The 20,870-nt window shown below is 41.1% G+C and overlaps 1 protein-coding gene across 2 annotated transcripts; it reads left to right on the top strand.

Annotated features, from left to right (window-relative positions):
- Positions 1-989: 989 nt before the first annotated feature.
- On the top strand, positions 990-20,870 carry ret (ret proto-oncogene receptor tyrosine kinase). 2 transcript variants are annotated; one of them, XM_034897635.1, is made up of 20 exons: positions 991-1,269; positions 11,952-12,197; positions 12,451-12,741; positions 13,026-13,264; positions 13,372-13,567; positions 13,654-13,853; positions 14,419-14,701; positions 15,024-15,155; positions 15,502-15,612; positions 15,699-15,812; positions 15,965-16,209; positions 16,307-16,454; positions 16,569-16,676; positions 16,757-16,971; positions 17,284-17,406; positions 17,493-17,563; positions 17,779-17,916; positions 18,073-18,172; positions 18,846-18,993; positions 19,887-20,870. In XM_034897635.1, the coding sequence occupies exons 1-20, from the start codon at positions 1,209-1,211 to the stop codon at positions 20,042-20,044; spliced, it is 3,327 nt and encodes a 1,108-aa protein (XP_034753526.1). In that variant the 5' UTR covers positions 991-1,208; the 3' UTR covers positions 20,045-20,870. The 2 variants fall into 2 exon arrangements, with proteins under 2 accessions (XP_034753527.1, XP_034753526.1); XM_034897636.1 differs by having other exon boundaries at positions 990-1,269; positions 18,846-20,870.

The raw sequence follows: 20,870 nt of genomic DNA, 5'->3' as shown, positions 1-20,870 counted from the left end.
CTGCTGTTTTCTTTCTCTTTGTATACCGTATATGCTTTCTTCTAGTATTTTGGTGTTATATAATCTAGTTGATACAAATAAGAAAAATTGAGTTAACCAAAAACAGCAGGTGCAAATATAATGGCAGTGTTTTCTTCCAAGTCGCTGGAGCTCCTGGTAAGCCCTGCTGTCCCCTCTGCAGCCCAGTGAGCTCCAGTGTTTTTGCTCCATGCAGAGACATTGATTGGAGAGTGTTTGCTGTGTGAGTGACTGGTGTCCTGCCCCGAGGCTGCAGCCATGCACTCCACACCAGCCAGTCACTTGAATGACAGCCTTTAGCCCCGGACATACCCTCAAGACCTGAGATGGGAAAAGGTCCCACAGAGTTTGACCAGAGTCACACAGCTGGTCTCAGCTGCTTTTGTTCTGGCACTTATAAGCAGATAAACTTTGCATGTCTGCTAGTCAGTTGTAAAGTCTTATTGCTCCATATGGTGTTTGGATCCTGCAGCTCAGCAGTGAAGTGGTTCATCATGTAGCCCTGCCACCTCCCCATAGGCAGGATGCTGGACCACTGACTGAAAACCTGTTCTCTGATGATGCTGTCTGAATCCACTGAAGGAAATATTTTGATTTCATCGGTGCTAGATGTGAAATAATGATTATTTCAAAATACAATTCATTCATTCATTCATTATAATGCAGCAGTGATTAAACGCATACCCTTTTAAAATACAGTGCCTGTACCTTTCCAATGCACCATTGCACATGCTATGATAATTGTGGATAATTGTTTTCCTCTGCAGAGTGTTAATGAGGTGGCTGACCTGCTGTTAAATTATTCTCTTACATTTCCTGTAGATGCTGTGCTGCTGCGGAAGCAGCGGGACAGTGAATCAGTGAGCCTCCTCCCCCCAGCCAGCAGTCAGCCAGTCAGCCAGTCAGCCAGTCAACCAGTCAGCCAGCCAACCAGTCAGCCAGTCAGCCAGCCAGCCAGACAGCCAGCCAGCCCAGAAGAAGAAGCCACTGGAGCCGGCCGCACGTATGGGACACTGAGGATTTCATCTCCCAGACCGCAGCCGCGCACACACAGGACACACACTGGTTTACACATCGCCTTGTTTTCTTTTATCGCTTTGCTTCTTCTTCTTATTTTTTAATTCGACGCGTGAAGGAACTTTTTTTGATTCTCATTTTCATTCAGAAACTTTCACTTATGGTTCGCGAATATGGGGTCAAGTTGTGGTTTCTCTCGGGGAAACATCGCTGTGCTGCTGCTGCTGTTAGAAGGTAAGCTTCATCCTCAGGTTGGTTGTTAGACTTCTGCTAAGGTTGGAAACAGTTTTACTGTTGTGTTACTGTTTCCAAGTGGCTTACTTGGAAAATGATAAGGAACAAATAATAATAGTAATAATTGAATAAAAAAAAAAAAAATAGTCTAGACAAGTCAAAATGTCAACCCAGAGAAGAACATTTGAAAGTGTGTTTTCTTTTCCTCTGCCCTGTTTGAGACGTTATCTGCTAATCTTACAGCATCCGTTTTTGTTTAAAGCATCTTCATCTCTGGCTCTCCCGCCAGTCAGATTGTGGTTTGAGCACAATATGAAGTAAAATATGTTTGGTTTGGGATGTACTTTAGAGCCACAAATTGTATGATCCCTTAAAAACCTGACAGATCAGAAGATAATACACAGAGGAAAGATTTTTGAGCTGCTACAGTACAAACAGAGCCAGTGGACTTGAAGTCTAGATGGCACCTGGCAAATACACAATTGGCTGCTCATGTATAAAGCTAAATTGCTTTGCTAAATTGCAACATTTTGGAAGCTGAGTGAGTTTTTAAGGCTTTTCCAAGAAGTATCTGATATGGCACAAACACTATGCCAACAATGCTTCATGCTGCAGAAAGTGATACTTGCATTGTGCGCTGGTTGTTATGCATGGTATGGCCCATTGGAACATAGAGCCAAATGAATACAGCCATATATCATAACATTATAATCCCATTCACAATCCCACGGCCCAACTGTACCAACACTGTCCTCTCATGTTGTCTATATTTAAAGAGCCTCTCATAGCTCAGGAGTGTGGAAATTTCAATCTGTGGCAAGTATGTCAAATGTGATGCTTGGACAAATATAGGTCATAGTGTGGGATTCCTGAATTTGTTTTTGGACTTAACAGAGTTCCCTGTCAGTGCTTTTCATCAGTGATGTAGAGTGTAAAAGTACAATTATCATCACAGTGGAGTTGAGATGTGGAAAGGGTGTTAATGTCAATGCGAATGGTTCAGTGCCATTTTATGCCTGAGAAAGTGAGCAAGCTTACAGTACTATTAAACTAGTGGTGTACGTAATCGCCCAAGGGAGCACTCTCCTGCAGTGTTGTTAAAATGTTTAATGAAATTTTTAAGGTGCTTCAGTACACGTACAGTATACAGTATATGTAATGCTCTCTGCTTATTTTTCATTGTGACAGACAGTGTAGCTCAGGGGCTGAGAGGTGTATTCTCACCTTACACTTACAGTAGATATGATGCTCCTATCACCTACTGCAACCATTTACATATCAGCCCTGCTTTGTTCTGCATGTATTGTCACTGAAGCAGGCCTGATATTTATAGATGAACACAGTTGGTCCATTTCGATTTCATATGTCAAGGACGTGATGGTAATGAAATGGGTGCTGAAATCTACACCCCATGTAAGCGCGGCGCTCCTCACCTGCCTGTTTGTTTCCACAAAGGACTACACTTGTCCAGGGAGGAGAAGAAGCGAGCTGCAGGCAGGTGTGCAGCAGCTGCTCCTATCTCTAGGCAAACACTGGCTGTTTGTTTTCTTTAGGAAAATATCTCCTGTTATATAAGTGCACACACCGTTCAGATTGCTCTTCGGACATGAACTGCTCTCAAAATGACACATTGATTTTTGCTATATAACTGATGATTTTGTACTTTTGGAGGATGTTCTGACTGTTGACATCACTAGCAATATAACCATTCTCTCCTCTACACTTCTTTATACGTTATTACATCACCAACTCAGTGTTAGAAATGTGTCAGTCCTCATCTTTTTGTATCACGTAACCTCTTATGTGAATTTTCATCACCATATATTATCAATTTGTTAGAAGGTGGTAGAAAACATGATAGTTAGTGTTTGGCAATTCCCATCATCACTGTTCCAGGTTACATGTAACCCATTAGTTTCACTCATTCACTATAAGAGTAATCAGAATTTTTAATGTGGCCGCCTAACGAGTAGAGTTAAGTAGAAGGAGTAGAGCAGTATAAGTGAGAAATTAGAGTGGATTAAAGGCTGGCACACCCTATTGCTTTACTTTTGTAGTTAGGTATTGAGGAGTCGGTTCCAGTTTGGATGTAAAAATGTTTTCTTGGAATTATGTCTGAGAAGATCCAAGGCACTGAAATGGCTTCGATTTGAACTTTGGATATTATGAAGAAGCATGTAGAAGCTTGATGTGCATTCTTGGAAATTACTTAGATTTTTTAAATAAAAAATCAAAGTAATTTCGGGCTAATGAGATCACATGACTTAGACTAGTTTAAAGAAATGGACTGGTTACTTTGCAGGTGTAAAAAATAAAAAAGACAGACTCAATAGTACCTAACCCTGATGAAAGCCTTTATTGAAATTAACCAAATCCTTTTAGCACAGACATCTGTGTAATCCATCACTTCCCCAAGAAGAACCACAGACATAAAAGCATTGATTGGTTTATCTTCCACCGTGACCTTGCTACTGTAGCTGTGGCCCTGCTTTGCCCTTTGACCTTTGAAACCTTAACCAAGCGTTGATCTCCAGTGATGACCCCACCATCCAGGATGTTTTTCAGCCTCTTTAGCTGTTCCTCCTTCTCCTTGCATTTAGAATGATCATTTTCAACAGCATTGTTTCCTTTTGAGAAGGACCAGACCAATACATCTCATTTGATACATGCTGCTATTTGATTAAGCTCCTTATCACATTACATTATATGATTTAGTAAAGCTTCTGTCTTGTGCTGCCTATGGATGCATTATAAATCTGGCCAATGTTCTACTTTTGCTGTCACTACTGTATGTCTCTTTTAGGATAATTGGAAAACATCATGATACAAGTTGTTTACTGCAGAGTTGATATTGAATTGTGTAAATAGTGTAAATCTTATGAGTACTTGTCTATGGTACTAACACAGGAAATACAATTTTTGGTCTTTAGTTTATTGATTTTTGTAAAAACGGGCCTTTAACTTCCCTCCCACCCATCTCGCCTTCCTGAAAGGAAAATAAACTACAAATGCTATGAAAATCTGCTTCCAAAAAAAAGTGATTCATATTTTTTAGAGGCAAATCAAAAAAGAATAGTAGCAAATAATAACGGTTGCATAATCCCTCCAGTGACGCAGCAACTTCAGCCTTTCAAAGTTCGGCATTTTGAATTTGAGTAATAGCTCTTCCTTTTGCCAACGCATTAAATTTTTAATGACCAAAATGTTGGCAAAAATGCATCATCCCATTATGTTTTTGGCAATGTTTTTTCTTTTTTTAATATGGCTGATGGAGGGACACCACAGCACTTTATTGTTACTTCCATTGTTGAGAGTCGTAGTCTCAACCTCTAACTCTGGACTGTTGCTGCTGCTGCGTGAATTCTGCTCCTACCTGTCAAAGCTCTCTGCTTGATCATCTAGTCAGATCAGGGTCACACTTCCCTCTCATGCATGGATAGAATCTAATTTGCTGTGGTAAAAGGACAAGGAGACATTGATTGAAATTCCGCCCCGGGGCATTTAGTCCTCTCGTTTCACATGGCCCTTGACAAGTTATTTTACAGTTGCCTAGCGGCGCACGCTGTGTTAAACCCATCATTTACAACAATGAAGGAACAAAAGATTGAGCTCAGCCCATTTGATTTGTGAAATGTTCTTTTTTTGTTGTTGCTGTTATAAAGGTGTGGAACTTGTTTCTTGGCAAAATGCAGTCTTGTATTGCATCTCCACAGCGCTTTGGAGTAAAGTCTGGCTACATGTTTTGAGTTGTTTGCATTTCTTTAAACCAAGCACAATCATCGTGGGCAGTGCTAAGCTCCGGACGCAGTAATGGTGGCTCTGCAAAATAGTTTCAGGGCAGACTGATCTCATGAAATGGTGTATGTATGACACGCCAATTTGTATGCTGTTATTGACGTGTTATCAAGACGCATACTCACTTTTTACTTTCTATATCAACGCTATTTGGCCTCCATTGACTTGTATTACCTTGCAATGGCATGTCAATTCATGCTATACCGAGTAGTAAATCTGCATAGGGAGGTTGGTAGGGATGGTGGATGTGTAAAACACAGGACTTTCACCCAGGAGACCGGGGATCAGGTCCCAGGTGTCATGTGTCCTTGTTTTGCTTTCTTCTTTTCCTAAACCCAACCCTGTTCTTCTTTTCCTAAACTTAACCTGTAGCTTTCTTCTCTCAATAACACGGAAAGTGTCCTGTATATGTACGCCCGCTGTAAACAGCATAGTCATACACAAGCGTTTGTTGGAATATTTGCAACCCACAGAAAAAACATGTCACATTCAATATTAAACAAAGTTAACTGTTCACACAATGGAGTAACATGGCTATTTAAAGCTGGAGACAAGGTGAGACGTAATTTGCTCTTATCAGTGCATTGCCTTTTTGTACTTTGTCCATAGTAATCCCTACCAATCGGTCCCAAAACGTCCTGGTTAGATAATAAATGCCTTTACTAACATTCCCTGAGAGAACCATGCAGGCCTGTTTTCTTCATAACTTGCCATTTTCAGTGTGTAGCTTGCTAGCTCAAAAATTGTTGTTGTTTTCTATTGTGAAGGGGTTTTGGAAGCAAAAATCCACATAGAGTGGAAAGACTGGGGAGAAGCTTTATCCCGGAAATGTACTTTGGTTTATCCAGGCTATTCAAAATGAGAATGTTGCTCCGGGCAACTCCTCCTCCAGCTGCACCCTGGCATCACCCTGTGTCCATTTGTGTGCTCCTTCACTTTACTGAAGTAGTTAAACATGTTGGAAATTATTTTTCCACTGGCCTTTCACTCCTTCCACCACCTGCCAGTGCCAGAACTTCTGAGAGCTTTACTTCCATTTGTGCTGGAAGATAAGCGCCCTCCATTCTCCACCATAAAGCAGTGTCCCTCCCTTTGTTTCCTTACTGTACTCCATCAGATTCACAGTGAACCTGATGTGATGACACACAATGTAACAAGCAGTCAGACGCTAAAAGTAATAGTCATATCAGCAGTGCTCTTTTTAGTTTAGGTACTGCATGATGCTGTTCCCTCTTTTCTATTAAATTACCCCCCCATCAAAAGTAGCCCCAATTTTCCTTTCCTTATCCTATGTGACTTAAGGATACCCACACCCCCCCCCCCCCCCCCCCCCACCCTGGGTTGTATTTTATGTTTTGGCTATGTCACCTTGTTTTCATTGCTGCAGTAATACTGATTATCTTGTTTAAGGGTTAGGGTTAGGGTTGAGGGAACATTGCTCTATTGATGTGTCTGTCAACAACTATTGTGTGGATTGACATGAAACATTCTACAGACATTCATAATCCACAGAATCAGTCAATCAATCGATCAATCAATTAATCAATCAAGCTCTGTAACCAAATACCTGCAAAACTAATGGCAGTACCCTGACAGCTGCACTTTTTGTTTAGTGCTAATTAGCAAACACTCTAAGCTATGATGGTGAACATGGCAAACATGAAACCTGCTTAATGTCACAGGGTTAGCATTGTCCTCATGAGCATGTGAGCATCATGTTACTTATGTTAGCATTTCGCACAAGGCATAACTGTGTATGAGTACAGCCTCACAGAGCGGCTAGCAGGACTGTAGACTCTTTCCTGTTTAGTTGTGAAGTCTGTTTCTCTTGGCAATGGTTGGACAGATTCTCTGTATCTAAATGTATCCAGTAGCAGCAAATAGAAAAATTAAAAAAAGTAATTTAGTAAGCTGAAACCTTTTTCAAACCTGCACCAATTAACTATTTATGCAGATAAAAAAGATGTTACTGTATTTTGCTACTGGCAGCGATATCTGTCTACTTTTGTGCACACGTCAGTGAATCTGACCGCTGTGATGAGGATATAGATCTTTTATCAAAGCAGTCTAATGACTTCTGTGTCAAACTCAGTCTGGAGCTCTATGATGTGCCACGTGTTCAATATTTGATGCCGCTGTCACTCCCACAGGAATTCTTAAACTGAATTTGTACTTGCAGCTAACCCCTGAGGAGATGTTCTATTAGATTTCTTGATGACTGATGAACATGGTTCATTGGATCTCGGCTCTTGTATTCTCTGAGGGCTAATTGGATTACATTATGGTGTAGGCTAATTGATTATTATGTTACGGTATGCATCACGGTAAACTGAGTAATCTACCTGATGCTGACTACATCCTCCAAACTGGGATCAAATATCTCTGATGAAAAGTTTGATGAATGTGTCATCATAACAGGAAATTACTTTCTTCCCTTATTACGCCTTATTTTTTATGAGATCAAAAGCCTCACAATCAGGACTATTGTAAATCCAGTTTCTGGATCCAGAGTGATATGACGAAGCAACCACGTGCAGAATACTGACACAGAAAACTAGAGATTTCCTAACATTATGATCAATAATAGTGTCATAAGTGGAATTAAAGCTCAATGTACAGCTTTTAAGCTTTCAATTCTTTTAAGGGAACTGTCTGTTACATCTTTAGAAGCAGTGATAGTCATCATAGTTTTCAGAGTGATAGTGATATTTGTTGTACTTATGTCACCGTAATACAACTGGGTGAAGGCTCCTTAATGCTTAATGCTGAAGCTACTTTGTAACAGGTGATGGATTATTTGAAAATGTGGACATTGATGGACTTTATTGAGGCTATGAAATGAAACCCGTGCAGTAGATGTAATATCTCTGTGGCCATGCGGCTAAACAAGTGGGTCCATATTATGTGCAGTGGAGATGATTGCACACATGTAGCCATCAGCGTTTCTCCCCGTCTGTCTCATCAGTGGAAAACAATCAGCATCACTGTTGATTAGTACGGTTATTGATTGGTCTGCTGCTAGATACACGGCCTTTCCAACGGGTCGTTAGCAGGGACAGATGCAACGCACGTTGACATTGGGAAGAGAAAGGGCACCAGGCTGAGCTCTCACCGCAGGAGCTCCAGTCTACGGACAACATTAGTGAGGGAATAAATTAGGGCTGCACGAGGAAAATATCTAACTGCAATAATTTTGACTAATGGTGCGATTGCGATATGATTTACGATATTGGAGGAAATTATCATTTTTGTGTAATTATTCTCAATGAAAAATAGTAAATGATTATTGTGGGATTTTTGCAAGAATGTATAACAAACAAAGACTTCTTTCTTTAGTCTGTAGGATGGGACGCCTCTGCAGCACCACGATACTTAATTTAGAGTGGTTTGACACATTGTTTGCCTTTAACAAATATTGGATATTGCACTTGTCCATATTGCGATTTCAATAAAATGTTAATTAATTGTGCAGAGTCATACTGTTTTCCAGATCTGCAATGCTGATGACAAAGATGCTCAGTGAGGACGTCTAGGTGGGGACATTCACCGAGGTAGAGGCAGTCTGTGGGTTACTCTAGCACATGAGCTCATAGCTGGTAAATCTATCAGCCGAAGCACGCATTGAGCTAATTGAGTTCCTGTCTTTGTCTGGGACGACGGAGAGGGCGTCCCACCCAGTCAGCTCTGACCAGTCCTAGACGCACTGTGGTCTGTGTCTGACTGAGCACGTGGTTTCGGATTTTGTGATGAGCTTGTGTCCTTTTTGTCCTTCCGCAGTTAAAATATGAGACAGAAGTGACACAGGCCATAATCAATTTAGGGAAACGGCCATCATTAAAGTCATACGTGTATAGATGAGTGAAAGGCTTTTCTCTTCTTGTTGTTTTTCACCAAACAAACGACGTACAGGTTCAATTTCAGGATCCACTCAGCAGTACCTGATATCTATCGTAAACACAGAATGCTACAAGAGTCCTCCTGTTCAAACACTGGCTTTGTTTGCAAAATTACTTACTCCGGCTTTTGAAGAAATGACACTGTATATGGCAGCTTAGCATCAGTTTTATAGGTGTTTGAAGGCTGTAAAAGGTCTGCTTATGATGCTAATCTTTACCCACTTTGAGTTATGGGAGGTCAAGGCTGTTCAAAAAACAGCTTATTGTCCCTGTATATGTCTAAATATGGAAATAAGAGTTGTCAATGTTCCCACAACAGAGAATTAAAATAAAAACCTGCATTGCATCTTTTATTTTGAAAGTCATAATCACCAGAGGTGAAATGTCATTACTATCTGTATAGCCGTCATTCTTGTACATCATTTAAGGGAGGTAATGATTCATGCTTTCGGCTTCACAGACCAAAGATGCCATTTGCTAAGCGAGGCCTGCTTGATCCATTCAATTAATTAGTTTTGATATAAACTGCTTGCTTTCTGTTGGCTTCAGTCCTGGAAAGAAATTGAATTTTGAATGATATAAGCAAATTGTGTTGCATGGGGTCCAGGCACCATGGCTTTGAGCCAAGGCCAGTATTCATACATGCGTTCAGCTCCCACTGGTTAACATGTTGGACCCTCTAGTTTTATTTGTGGAGCTGTTGTCATCTGCTCTGCTTGATTCATGACAGTGTCATGTGTAAGATATCAGTAATTCAATTGATTGTCTGTATTTATATAAGGGCTGTAGGAAGTATTTTCCTAGTTAGTGTTAAAGATACAAATGAATTCAGGATCCTGGCATATTAGCAAATTAGGCATTAGTCTAATCATGTATTTTGATACTAATTAAGCTGCAGTTCTTGTAGGGCCTGTGTCAGTGAGATAATGGCTCCCTCTATAGGCCATTTGAAGTACCGATCAGATTGCATGATTTTCTTTTCTTTCTAAAGTTTCTCACATAAAACCATCCTAAAACTGTTATTTTGCTTTTGGAACTCTTATATATTATTACAGAAATTACCTGCAGAAAAGTCAGAGTGTATAAGCTGCTGAGAGTTACATTTACATTTGTGTTTATGTACTGTGTGCTATCTTGGGTGATCCATCCGTGACAATCCATTTTGTTTCTGCCTCCCAAGGTTTTGCAACACTGTGCTATTTTATTATGTTCGAAAAAGTATGATGTTTTGAGCCCAAATTGGCCATTCCTCAGGCAAAGATGTATCAACGACAATGAACGTGCGTCATTGAATAAATGTTTCACTTAAGAGGGAACTTTAGATCATCTGTTCATGATCATTTGGTCTGGTTTGAAATCTACAGCTTGATAACATTCCAAATTTACTGTAAATGATATTCTGTTTTATGCAACTCAGGAAGCATCATTTGAATTAACCTCCTTTTTATTGTGGGTAAACACCACATACTTTGCTGATGAGTCCAAAATAGTGTCCCTCAGAAATAATAGTTAATGAGGCATAAAATGGATACCTGCTGTTTATGAAAGAATGTAAATGATCATTCGTATTATTACATTTTGTTGTATCAATGTTTTCATGTTTTTTTGTCAAGCCTTGACAATAATTTTTGCCTCTAAATTGTGTTTTTGAGTATAGTGTTTAAAATATGTAATGATGTTCCCTTTTGTCATCATACTAGTTAAGTCTTGCACACACAAAAATAACAAGTTCATATGAAAAGAAATGTGTAGCGAGCAGTCGAGATTCTTTTTTTGATAGTAGCAACCTTTTAGTGGCAGCTAGCAGAAATAAATATATATATATATATATATATATATATATATATATATATATATATATATATATATATATATATATATATATATATATAAGAATGATATGCTAAATAAGCCCTCAAGATTTTTTTTAAAACCCACCATCCCAGTAGGATTATAAAACAAGTGGCCTGCTATTTTGTATTTGTCTCAGGAACACTCTTAATAAGTGAATGAGTGTATCTCCATCCTTCAGGAAGGACGGCCACATTTTATCCATCAGCTCGGCCTCTTGTCATCCAACCCCCGCAAAATTAAATCAATGTCTGAAACCAGAGCCGAGGCCTGAACTGCGCCAACAGAAATAGAAAATCCAGTTTCGCTGTCTGCTAATGACATTAGTGCGTTCCCTAAATGGTCGCCTACCGTTGTCAAATAGGAACACAACAGGGATATAATTACAGAAGGAACACTCGCATGTCCATGTTCCTGTAAAACACACAGCCTGCTATAGCTCTTTATGGATTTCCTCCACACACACCCCACACTCCCCTCTGGCAGGTAATGATTCATTTCTCCTCCATATCGCGTTATCCCTTGTAATTAAACATCTCAAGGTGAACACAAGGAGAATCGGAAACCACATGTTATTGACCGTAGGAGGAATTTATTAAAAGAGCTGCATAGGTGTCATTTCAGCCCTCCTTTCAATTTCCGCTAACGGAAGAGATGAAAGACTAATGAGTGGAGGAAAAAAAACTGAACCTGTCATATTCAATGTATGTGTTCATTTCCATTCATTGGCCAAGGAAGCATTGTCAATGGGTATTGTTCCTACAGTTAAATATCCAGAAAGAGATGTTTGATAACTGCTCTGTAACAAATGGTCTCAGCAGTACTGTCAGGCCTTATTTTCAGTTATCACGGTGCTTTCCTTGAGGGGAATATAATCCCCCTGTGATTTTTTTAGTTACATTTTTTACATCATTTTTTGGGCATTTTAGACTTTATTTTTGACAGGACAGATGAAGACACGAAAGGGGAGAGAGAAGGGGAATGACATGCAGCAAAGGGCGGCAGGTCGGAGTTGAACACCTGGCCCCTGCGTTGAGGAGTAAACTTTTGTAGCCTATATATCTATATCTGGGTGCCCAAATCCCCTTATGATTTATTGCTGCTTGTTTTTTAACATCTGCTTATGGCTTCTTTTTGCAGGAGCAACAGGACTGTACTTCCCTCAGAATGAGTACATTGAGACGGTGTATGTTGGCCAGCAGGCAGGGACGCCGATCCTCCAGGTCCACGCCATGCTGGACAGCGACTCTGAGCGCCCGCATTTCTACCTGTGCTGGACAAGCTCTATCAGACGCCCAGCCTACAGCTCCTGGTTCAACATGGACGTCAATACAGGAATACTGTCTCTGAACAAAACCCTGGAGGAGAGTGACTTTGCCTTGCTGTGTGAGTTGCATGCAAGTCTTTTAATCTTAGTGTATAGTGTCTTCTCAGTGCCAGGTGTCCACTACATATGAGAGTAAATTAGGCTCTTGGCGTTTATGCTCTTTGCATACTGATACAACTTTGGCTGTGTGTGCAGGTCTCTGCCCTCAAAATGATAATGTAATTGCATAGAGGCAAAAAAAGGCTTAGTCATCAAAAAGAGCACTGAGATTAAAACGCTGCTTGTTTTTGTTTTGGCTGTGCGTCTCATCAGATCAACACTCGTGGTCGGTGAAGAAGTTGTTCCTGCATGCCATCGTGTTACCCAACTTCACCAAGAAGTCCCAGTGCGTCAGAAACTACCCTCGGCTCACCCTGGACTTTGTCAACGCCACGATGCCACAGTGTGCTCAGACGGACATGAAGGAACTATGCTTCCCGCACAGAGACACCTCCAACCCCCACATCATGGAGAACAGGTTCCCAGGGGCCCTACGGCAGCTCCGACGTCTCACCAGACTCAACGTCTGCCCCAACTACACCATCTCTTACAATGTGCAATCAGGTTAGCCACATTAAAGAGAGACTTTGTAACATTTGCAAGAGGAAATGACACATCATTTCTCTTACAAATTAAAAGCTAAAATCATAAGTAATAAAAGGCACCATTGCTTAATTAAATATAGGGGGTTCTGTCCATAGCCCATAGCTAAATGCTATCATCCCATTACTGTAACCTGAAGCCACAGTGGAAACTGTTTGACAAAAATGAAAAGTCTTGCTTTAAATCGGGCCTTTACCATCTGGGACCCATACACACCTGCTTTTGGTTGCACCTCTTGCCTGCAGATACCCCAGCACCATTTGCTGTAAATGGAAACACCACAGAGCTGGTGGTGACGGCTTCGTTGGACCGCGAGGAGAGCGAATGCTACCGACTCCTGTTGGTGTGTACAGTCCGGACAGAATCCCTAATCACCAAGGTGGAAACTTCACTGGATGTTTATGTCAACGATGAGGACGATAACGCACCCTACGTGAATGGAACAGACACAGCAGATATTATCATCAGCTTCAATAGGACAAAGGTGAGAAGACTGATGAGATACAGATGTTATCAGTTTTGATTTGGTTTTATAGACAACGTTGGGCGATTTCATCTTCTTTACAAATGTCTCCCTTTTTTCCCCCCCAGGGTGGCTCTTTTGGGGCTTTGTTTGTCTTTGACAGGGATTTAACCCCCATCTACCCCATAGACCAGAGTCACAATAAGTATGTGGGGACCTTGCTCAATAATGAGCCATGGATAAAGGAAACATTTGACATAAAAGGCACCTTCAGTGAAAAGAAAGCTGCTCTTGGAGGAATCCGAGAGACCGTCCACGACTACCGTAAGTAATCTGGGGGCTACTACAAATCATCTGCTTTTATGAACATAACACGTCGTTTTTAATCTACAACCCCCCCTTGATTTCAGAGCTTGTCCTGAAGAAGAACCTGAATGTGACTGAGAATCGCACCCTGCAGCTGGACTACCTGGTCAATGACACCACCTACCCCGGTCTAGAGGGAACAGTGTTGCTACACTTCAATGTCACAATCTTACCCGTCCACATCCGCTTCGCCAACATCACGCATATGTACACATTGACACGCAGAGCTTCTGTTTACGCTCAGGTACTCATGATTACCCACTATGCAAATCTATGACTCTTTGTTTTTCGCTGTCATAGGTCGATATGTTTTTAAGTTGTTAGTAACACCCAGCTGTTGGCATCCCATCAACATGTTTGAAGATGAGAAAGATGTGACCTGAGGAGCTCAAACAAAGCCTCAGTGCTGACAGATGCTAAATAAAATTGTATTGGGAAGTGACCTGAGGGCAAAAACCTCTAAGCATGTTAGTAATTTCTGTCCAGTACAGAAATAAGCTACAGTACCTGTCTTGATGTCACTGAAGTGGTCAATAGTGCAAAATGCTTTAATTCCTCCAATAAGATTTAACTCTGAAATATTGTACAATGTTAATTCTATTCACTATATAGACATCATAGCTACTTTAACAACTTAAAAAGTCTTGAGCACACTGAGAGGACTACCATTTGCTGGCTCAATATAAAAATAAAAATAATTCTCAGTATTTCTGTAATACAGCAACCCATAAATGTGTTTACATAATGTATGCCAACCTTCCACAGAAATTACTTTCTCTCTTTCAAATCTCTTGTCCCATTCACCTCAGGTGGGCAGAGTCTGTGTGGAAAACTGCCAGCAGTTCGATGGCTTCAGGGTCACATACCGGCTCGAGGTGCCAGATAAGAACGTGTCTGCTGATGTGCAGTCGTGCTATGCAGCCGTAGGCATCACGCAGGCCCCGGACGAGATGTGGGGACTGCTCTATGTGAACGACTCGGAGGCGCTGCGCAGGCCCGAGTGCCAGGAGCTGCAGTACCTTGTTGTGGCCCAGGAGGAGAACTCCCAGCTAGAGGCCAGCACACAGCTCCACATCATACTAGATGCTGAAGGTAAGACTAGAACAGTCAGGGTCCACTTTAGATATCATGAGGTTTTAAAAAGAAAGTGTTTAAACTTCACATCACAATTGTAGTCTGTGCTTATCTGTAATCTACGGTGCACACAGCATGCTCATCTTTGGAAGAAGATTGTCATTAGCTTGATTTTCCCTAGATACATTGATGATTTGCTGCTGTTTAGACCACAGGTTTGTGTTTCACTAACTAATTCAACACCACCGCAGGCACACATGTGCAGACTCTTGTTTTCTCTTCTCCCACATGTCTTTTAAAGATATTTTATTGTGTGTTTTTTGGCACTTGTTGTACATAGCAAACAAGGCCAGTCAAGAGAGCCAGCAGTTCCTGTCCTGTGCAGAAAACAGACGGCGAGGAGACTGTGAGTCTGTCCGAGGCCTCGGAGCCACAACAGGAAGATGCCAGTGGAGGCAAGGCTCTGAGAAAGGTACTTTGTTTAACAAACGCTTATAATAAACATTTAACACCATTGAATCAGGTCCATATAGTCCAGACCTAAGAACCAAATGTGATGATCTTCACTGAGAACATGTTTTCCTCAGTGGTGGTAATGGAACCAGCATTTGTATTGTTTCCAGTAACATCCTGTCCTGTGAGAATCATTGAAAATGTGGTCTTCATTTTGATAAACACTGTCTGATGGCTAAAGATGGCCAGCACAGTGTTCTTTCAGCTGTTACCTTTTTACTAAAATTCAATCTAACATCAAGCTGTGCTAGCCACATTTTTTTTCCCTCTTGAGTTTTTTCTTATCTTTTGTGTTTATGTTCCAGGAATTTCTGAAAATTACTCAACCTGCTCCCCTGACCTGCGGACATGTCCAGATAGCTTTTGCGACGCAGTTGAAAGTAAAGATACATCAATATGTCCACAAGACTGTACAAGTAAGAATCACAGGCACACATTAAAGATGTAAGGCACATCTGAATCTGTAAATAAGAGCCTCCTGACTGTGTGTTTGTCTGTGCAGAGGAAACTGTTACAGGAGGTCATGAACGAGGCTTGAGGAACGGGATCCAGGCTGGCTATGGAACCTGCTACTGCTACTCTGAGAGATGCTTCTGTGAGAAGGAAGATATTGAGGGTGAGTTGTCATAAATCACACAAAACTGTCAATAATAAAGTAAAATACTGTCTTCAAGAGGTCCTTATTCACTTAATCTAAAACAATAAACAAGAAATGGATTACTGCATGTACTTTCTCGACAAATGACAGTATCTCGTACTCTCCGACAGAGGTGATATGTGACGACATGTGCAAGACCATCATTGCCACGGCTCTGCTCCTCTCCTTCATCGTCTCCATCCTCCTGTCCTCATTCTTCATCCACCGGTACCACAAGAACTCCCCTAAGCCCCCCATCGCCTCTGCTGAGATGACTTTCCGCCGGCCAGCTCAGGCTTACCCCATCAGCTTCCCTGCTAACAACTTACGCCGCGGCTCGCAGGATTCCATCGAGACTGAGACCTTCAAAATACCTGTAAGCTGCTTCTTTCCGCCTATGACATACATGTCTTTAGTAAACTACGTTGAACCGGTTAAGAATTTTCTAAGTATTCATATGTTTTTTTCAACAGGAGGATCCTAAGTGGGAGTTTCCTCGTAAAAACCTTGTACTCGGCAAGACTTTGGGAGAGGGAGAGTTTGGGAAAGTTGTCAAGGCAACAGCATTCCGGCTGAAAGGAAAAGCTGGATACACCACTGTGGCTGTGAAAATGCTTAAAGGTAAGACAAGCCTGCTAGAGACCATACAAGGCATTAATGGTGATATATGAGAAGTGAATGTCTGAAGAGATGAATGGTTTGATCATTACAATCCCTTCTTTTCCTCCCTGACAGAAAACGCCTCCCACAGTGAGCTGCGTGACCTGCTGTCAGAATTCACTTTACTGAAGCAAGTCAACCATCCGCATGTCATAAAGATGTATGGAGCGTGCAGCCAGGACGGTAAGACCTCGTCTCCTGCTCTCCTCTCTCAGGGAATGTGTGTTGCACATGGACTCTAAGTGCTGCTTTCCTCTGAATAGGTCCACTGTATCTGATCGTGGAGTATGCCAAGTATGGTTCGCTCCGTAACTTCCTACGCGAGAGTCGGAAGGTTGGCCCCAGCTACATGAGCAGGGACAGCAACAGAAACTCCAGCTACCTGGAGAACCCAGACGACAGGGCGCTTACCATGGGGGACCTGATTTCTTTTGCATGGCAGATCTCCAGAGGCATGCAATACCTGGCTGAAATGAAGGTATTGAAGTATACAAACTGGAAACAAAATAGCTTTAGTTTGACTACAAGGGCTGAAGAAGGTTGAAATGTCAATTTAAGTGTAAATACTGAAGGAAAGTTAAAACCAGTTGAAAAGAAACTGCTGAAAGGGTTTGACGATTAAGTTCAAGCATTAAAAGGAGTTTGAGTGTCAGTTGAAAATTAAAAAATGAATGTGTATCTTACATTTCAATCAAAGTGGAAGAGCTAAAGCCACTTTAAGTGTGTGTACTGTAAGCAGTCATAATGCTGTTTGGTTGCGTAGGCACTGAAAGGCATTTTGTTCCGACAGCTTGTTCACAGGGACCTTGCAGCACGAAATGTCCTCGTAGCCGAAGGACGAAAGATGAAGATCTCCGACTTCGGCCTCTCCAGAGACGTGTATGAAGAAGACTCATATGTTAAGAGGAGCAAGGTAAAGAGAAGTGCTCATTTTCAATGTGTTGACAATCTTTTAAATAAAATTACAACAAACTAATAAGGTATTTCTCTATTTTCCAGGGCCGTATACCTGTTAAATGGATGGCAATAGAGTCCTTGTTTGATCACATTTACACAACACAAAGTGACGTGTGAGTACAATCATTTAAGGAAGTAGTTAGTCATGTTGTCGCTTTATCTACCCAAAGTTGGATGAAAAGATTGACAGAATGATGATCTTCTCATCCAACGCTTGCCAATAAAGCAAATATGGGTATTTCCCAAAATGTTGAACTATTCCTTTAAGCAATTACGCAAATGATTCCATTCTCTATCCATTGAAATGTTCTCCTGTGTTTTCTTTCAGCTGGTCCTTCGGTGTGCTGTTGTGGGAGATAGTGACACTGGGAGGAAATCCATACCCAGGTATCGCTCCTGAACGTCTCTTTAACCTGCTGAAGACTGGCTACAGGATGGAGAGACCAGAGAACTGCTCAGAGGAAATGTGAGCTCCACCCTGCTATTCTACAGCACCTCAATAACTCTCCCTCGCCACATTAAGACAGTCATGGAAAATGACTTCCCTAATGTGGTGAAGAGGAGTTTAAAGGATTAAATAACACATAGTCTCAACCACTGTAAAACCCTTTTCTCTCTGCAGGTATAACCTCATGCTTCGGTGCTGGAAACAAGAACCGGACAAGAGGCAGACATTCTCAGACATCAGCAAAGAACTGGAAAAGATGATGGTGAAAAGTCGGGTATGGGGAACCTTATCAGTACAATATGATAAGTTATTCATATTCTTCCACAGGAAAGAAGTTGTGGGAAGCTATTAATCAGCCTCTTCCCATACATTACTGGCGCATTTTTTGACAAAACTTTGGCAGTCAGAAGTTAGTTATAAGCTTTCGAATCCATTTGGATTTGCCGCTGGTCCAAAATAAGGAGTATATCATTTTTGATGGAAATCATGTATTGTTGGGTTGCTGTTTATAGTCATATACACACATGCTGTGTACCGCTGCTTCACTGTATGATCTTTCACTCTTCCCATATGCTTGAGCTACCATAATTAGTGTTTAAAGAGCAATCCTAAAATGTGGCCTTGGCCAGCATAATCACAGAGCATTGCAGTCAGGCTTCGGCTGTTGAAGTGGTTTAAATATAGAGCGTTTAAGGACAAGTGAATGCAGACATCCAAGAGTACAGCAGGCTAGTTTTTCCCCTGATATCAAAAGAGGTAGTGGACATGTCACTTGATTATGTAATGAGTAGAGTGTATTGTGCATACATGTCCCTTTTATTTTGTCGGTAGACTTCAAAGCCCTGCATGTGTGTGTGACCTTTAGCATTAGCCCACTCAGCCATCAGCGTGCTGTGACTCCTCGCCTCAGTAATCAGCCTAATCACACCTTCATCTGCTCCTGTCAGGATTACCTGGACCTGGCGGCGTCCACGCCTGCCGACGCCCTGCTGTACGACGACGCCCTCTCTGAAGAGGACACACCACTAGTGGACTGTAATAACGCCCCTCTCCCTCGAACCCTCCCCTCCACATGGATTGAAAACAAGCTCTATGGTAGAATCTCCCATGCATTTACTAGATTTTAGAAACAGGACACACAACACAAGCTCTCTTTTTTGGCAAGCTGTGATTGGCTTTTCCGTAGTCAAGTGTGCGTGACTGTGATCTAGGCATGCCTTTCTGCTGATTAACGCTGACATACCTCCCATTTCATTGTAAATGAGAGGCTCAGTGAAAAAAAGATCTTGTGTCTTGACTTTTGTTGTTTTACTAGGACCTGCTTCTAATGTACATGAATGCTGACCAAAAATGCCACATTTGTAAATAGTGAATATACACGTCATTCTAATTTAAATGGCACTGCTCATATTCGTGCTTTGTCTGCATTTCATTTGTAGATAGTCCACTTTTTTCCACTGCATCACATTTTCATTGTCATCATTTCATTATTCGTTTGCATTGGGAATACACAGTGTGTAACATTTGAAACAGGTCCTTGCTGAATCAATCAATCACTCACTGTGTTTTTTAAAAAATTCCAGATTGTCTTACATTTGCCGACTTTCTCGTGTATATTAGCTATTGATCTATGATAATTTCACAATGCTGAACAGAGAAAGTAAGGCTTTTGAACGTAACTCTCAGGTGTTGTTTAATTAAAAGTAAAGAACACAGACCAGTTACTTGTTGTCCATGTGCACTTCAGTTACGGGAAGGTAGCCATAGATCACATATAGGGGCATGAGCAACATTATAGCTTTGATACACACAAAACAAAACTTGATAAATAATAAATGATATGACATTTCACTTTTTATAACATTTACAAAGCCATTGTGAGAGTCAAATCAGAGACAGGCACTACAGAGTTGAATTTGAAAGCCATACTGTCTGCACGCTGTTTATCTTTCACTGAGTGCAGAAAAATGATATGTTCTCATTTTTAGGCATGTCATACCCGAACTGGCCTGAGAAGAGCCCGGTACCGCTCAACAGACATGATGCCACTAATCCAGTCTTTACAAGATATGCCAATGATAGTGTTTATGCAAACTGGATGGCTTTGCCTTCACCCGCAAAAGCTGTGGACAAGCTTGATAGCTAAAGACACACCAACATTGTAGAAAAGATGATTAATTGGTAGATGTGTATATTTCTATAAGACTGTACATATACAATCTGATGCTAAAGTTGGTTCCCTTTTATTTCTGTTGCACGGGTATTCAGCGTTTAAAAACTGGGGTCTTTTTGCTGTGAGAGCGGCAGGATCATTGTTGACCATGCTTCATTCAGCTCTTTAGTATGTTAATACTTACCTCATAGGTCATGTTGGCCAAGTTATATCACTGCATGACTATTGTACCAGATTGTATGCCAGTGTCGATGTCTTTTAAGTGCCTGTGCCGCTTCTACAATAGCCTCTAATTATTAATGTGCAACTGTGAAGATCTTGTTCCAGCCCAGGAATTAAAGGGGACGTCTTTACCATCACCTGCTGTAGACAGCTGGGATTGAGTGGACAAAAGCAGAGATGCTGAACTTGTTCTGAAAATGTAAAGTTTCTACTTTAGAGGGTTGTGCTCCTCCAAATGTCAAAGACCCAATTTTTGTGATTCTCCCACAAGATGTTTCAAAACTGTTCTTGCCAAAGAAAAGTAACACAGACATGACCAGTGAACAGTTTTCTTGCTTTTCTTTCTCGTTTTTGTTTTTTACATGAACGATATCAACTAGTGAGTGCTACTCCGGTGTAAGGACTTGAGACTTAACGTAGATTGTGACCATGTCCCGTGTCAGACTACAGTTCACTTTTTGATTCACTGTAATGGCAATCTTTGTGGAAAATGTGTGATTATGTAAACTAATGAGTGTTATCTTTGTTATGTTATTATTTGATTACGTTCCAATTATTAATAAACGTTAAAAATGTG

This window comes from Etheostoma cragini, chromosome 17 (genome assembly GCF_013103735.1).
Source record: "Etheostoma cragini isolate CJK2018 chromosome 17, CSU_Ecrag_1.0, whole genome shotgun sequence".
NCBI lineage: Eukaryota > Metazoa > Chordata > Actinopteri > Perciformes > Percidae > Etheostoma > Etheostoma cragini.
This window is presented reverse-complemented; position numbering and strand designations above follow the sequence as displayed.

What these genes read in the sequence shown, in the direction of transcription:
- ret (XM_034897635.1), top strand. Translation starts at nt 1,209, where the DNA reads ATGGGGTCAAGTTGTGGTTTCTCTCGGGGAAACATCGCTGTGCTGCTG. An exon ending in AATACCTGGCTGAAATGAAG is followed by an intron (nt 16,972 to 17,283) that starts GTATTGAAGTAT and finishes TTGTTCCGACAG; the next exon opens with CTTGTTCACAGGGACCTTGC. An exon ending in TACACAACACAAAGTGACGT is followed by an intron (nt 17,564 to 17,778) that starts GTGAGTACAATC and finishes GTTTTCTTTCAG; the next exon opens with CTGGTCCTTCGGTGTGCTGT.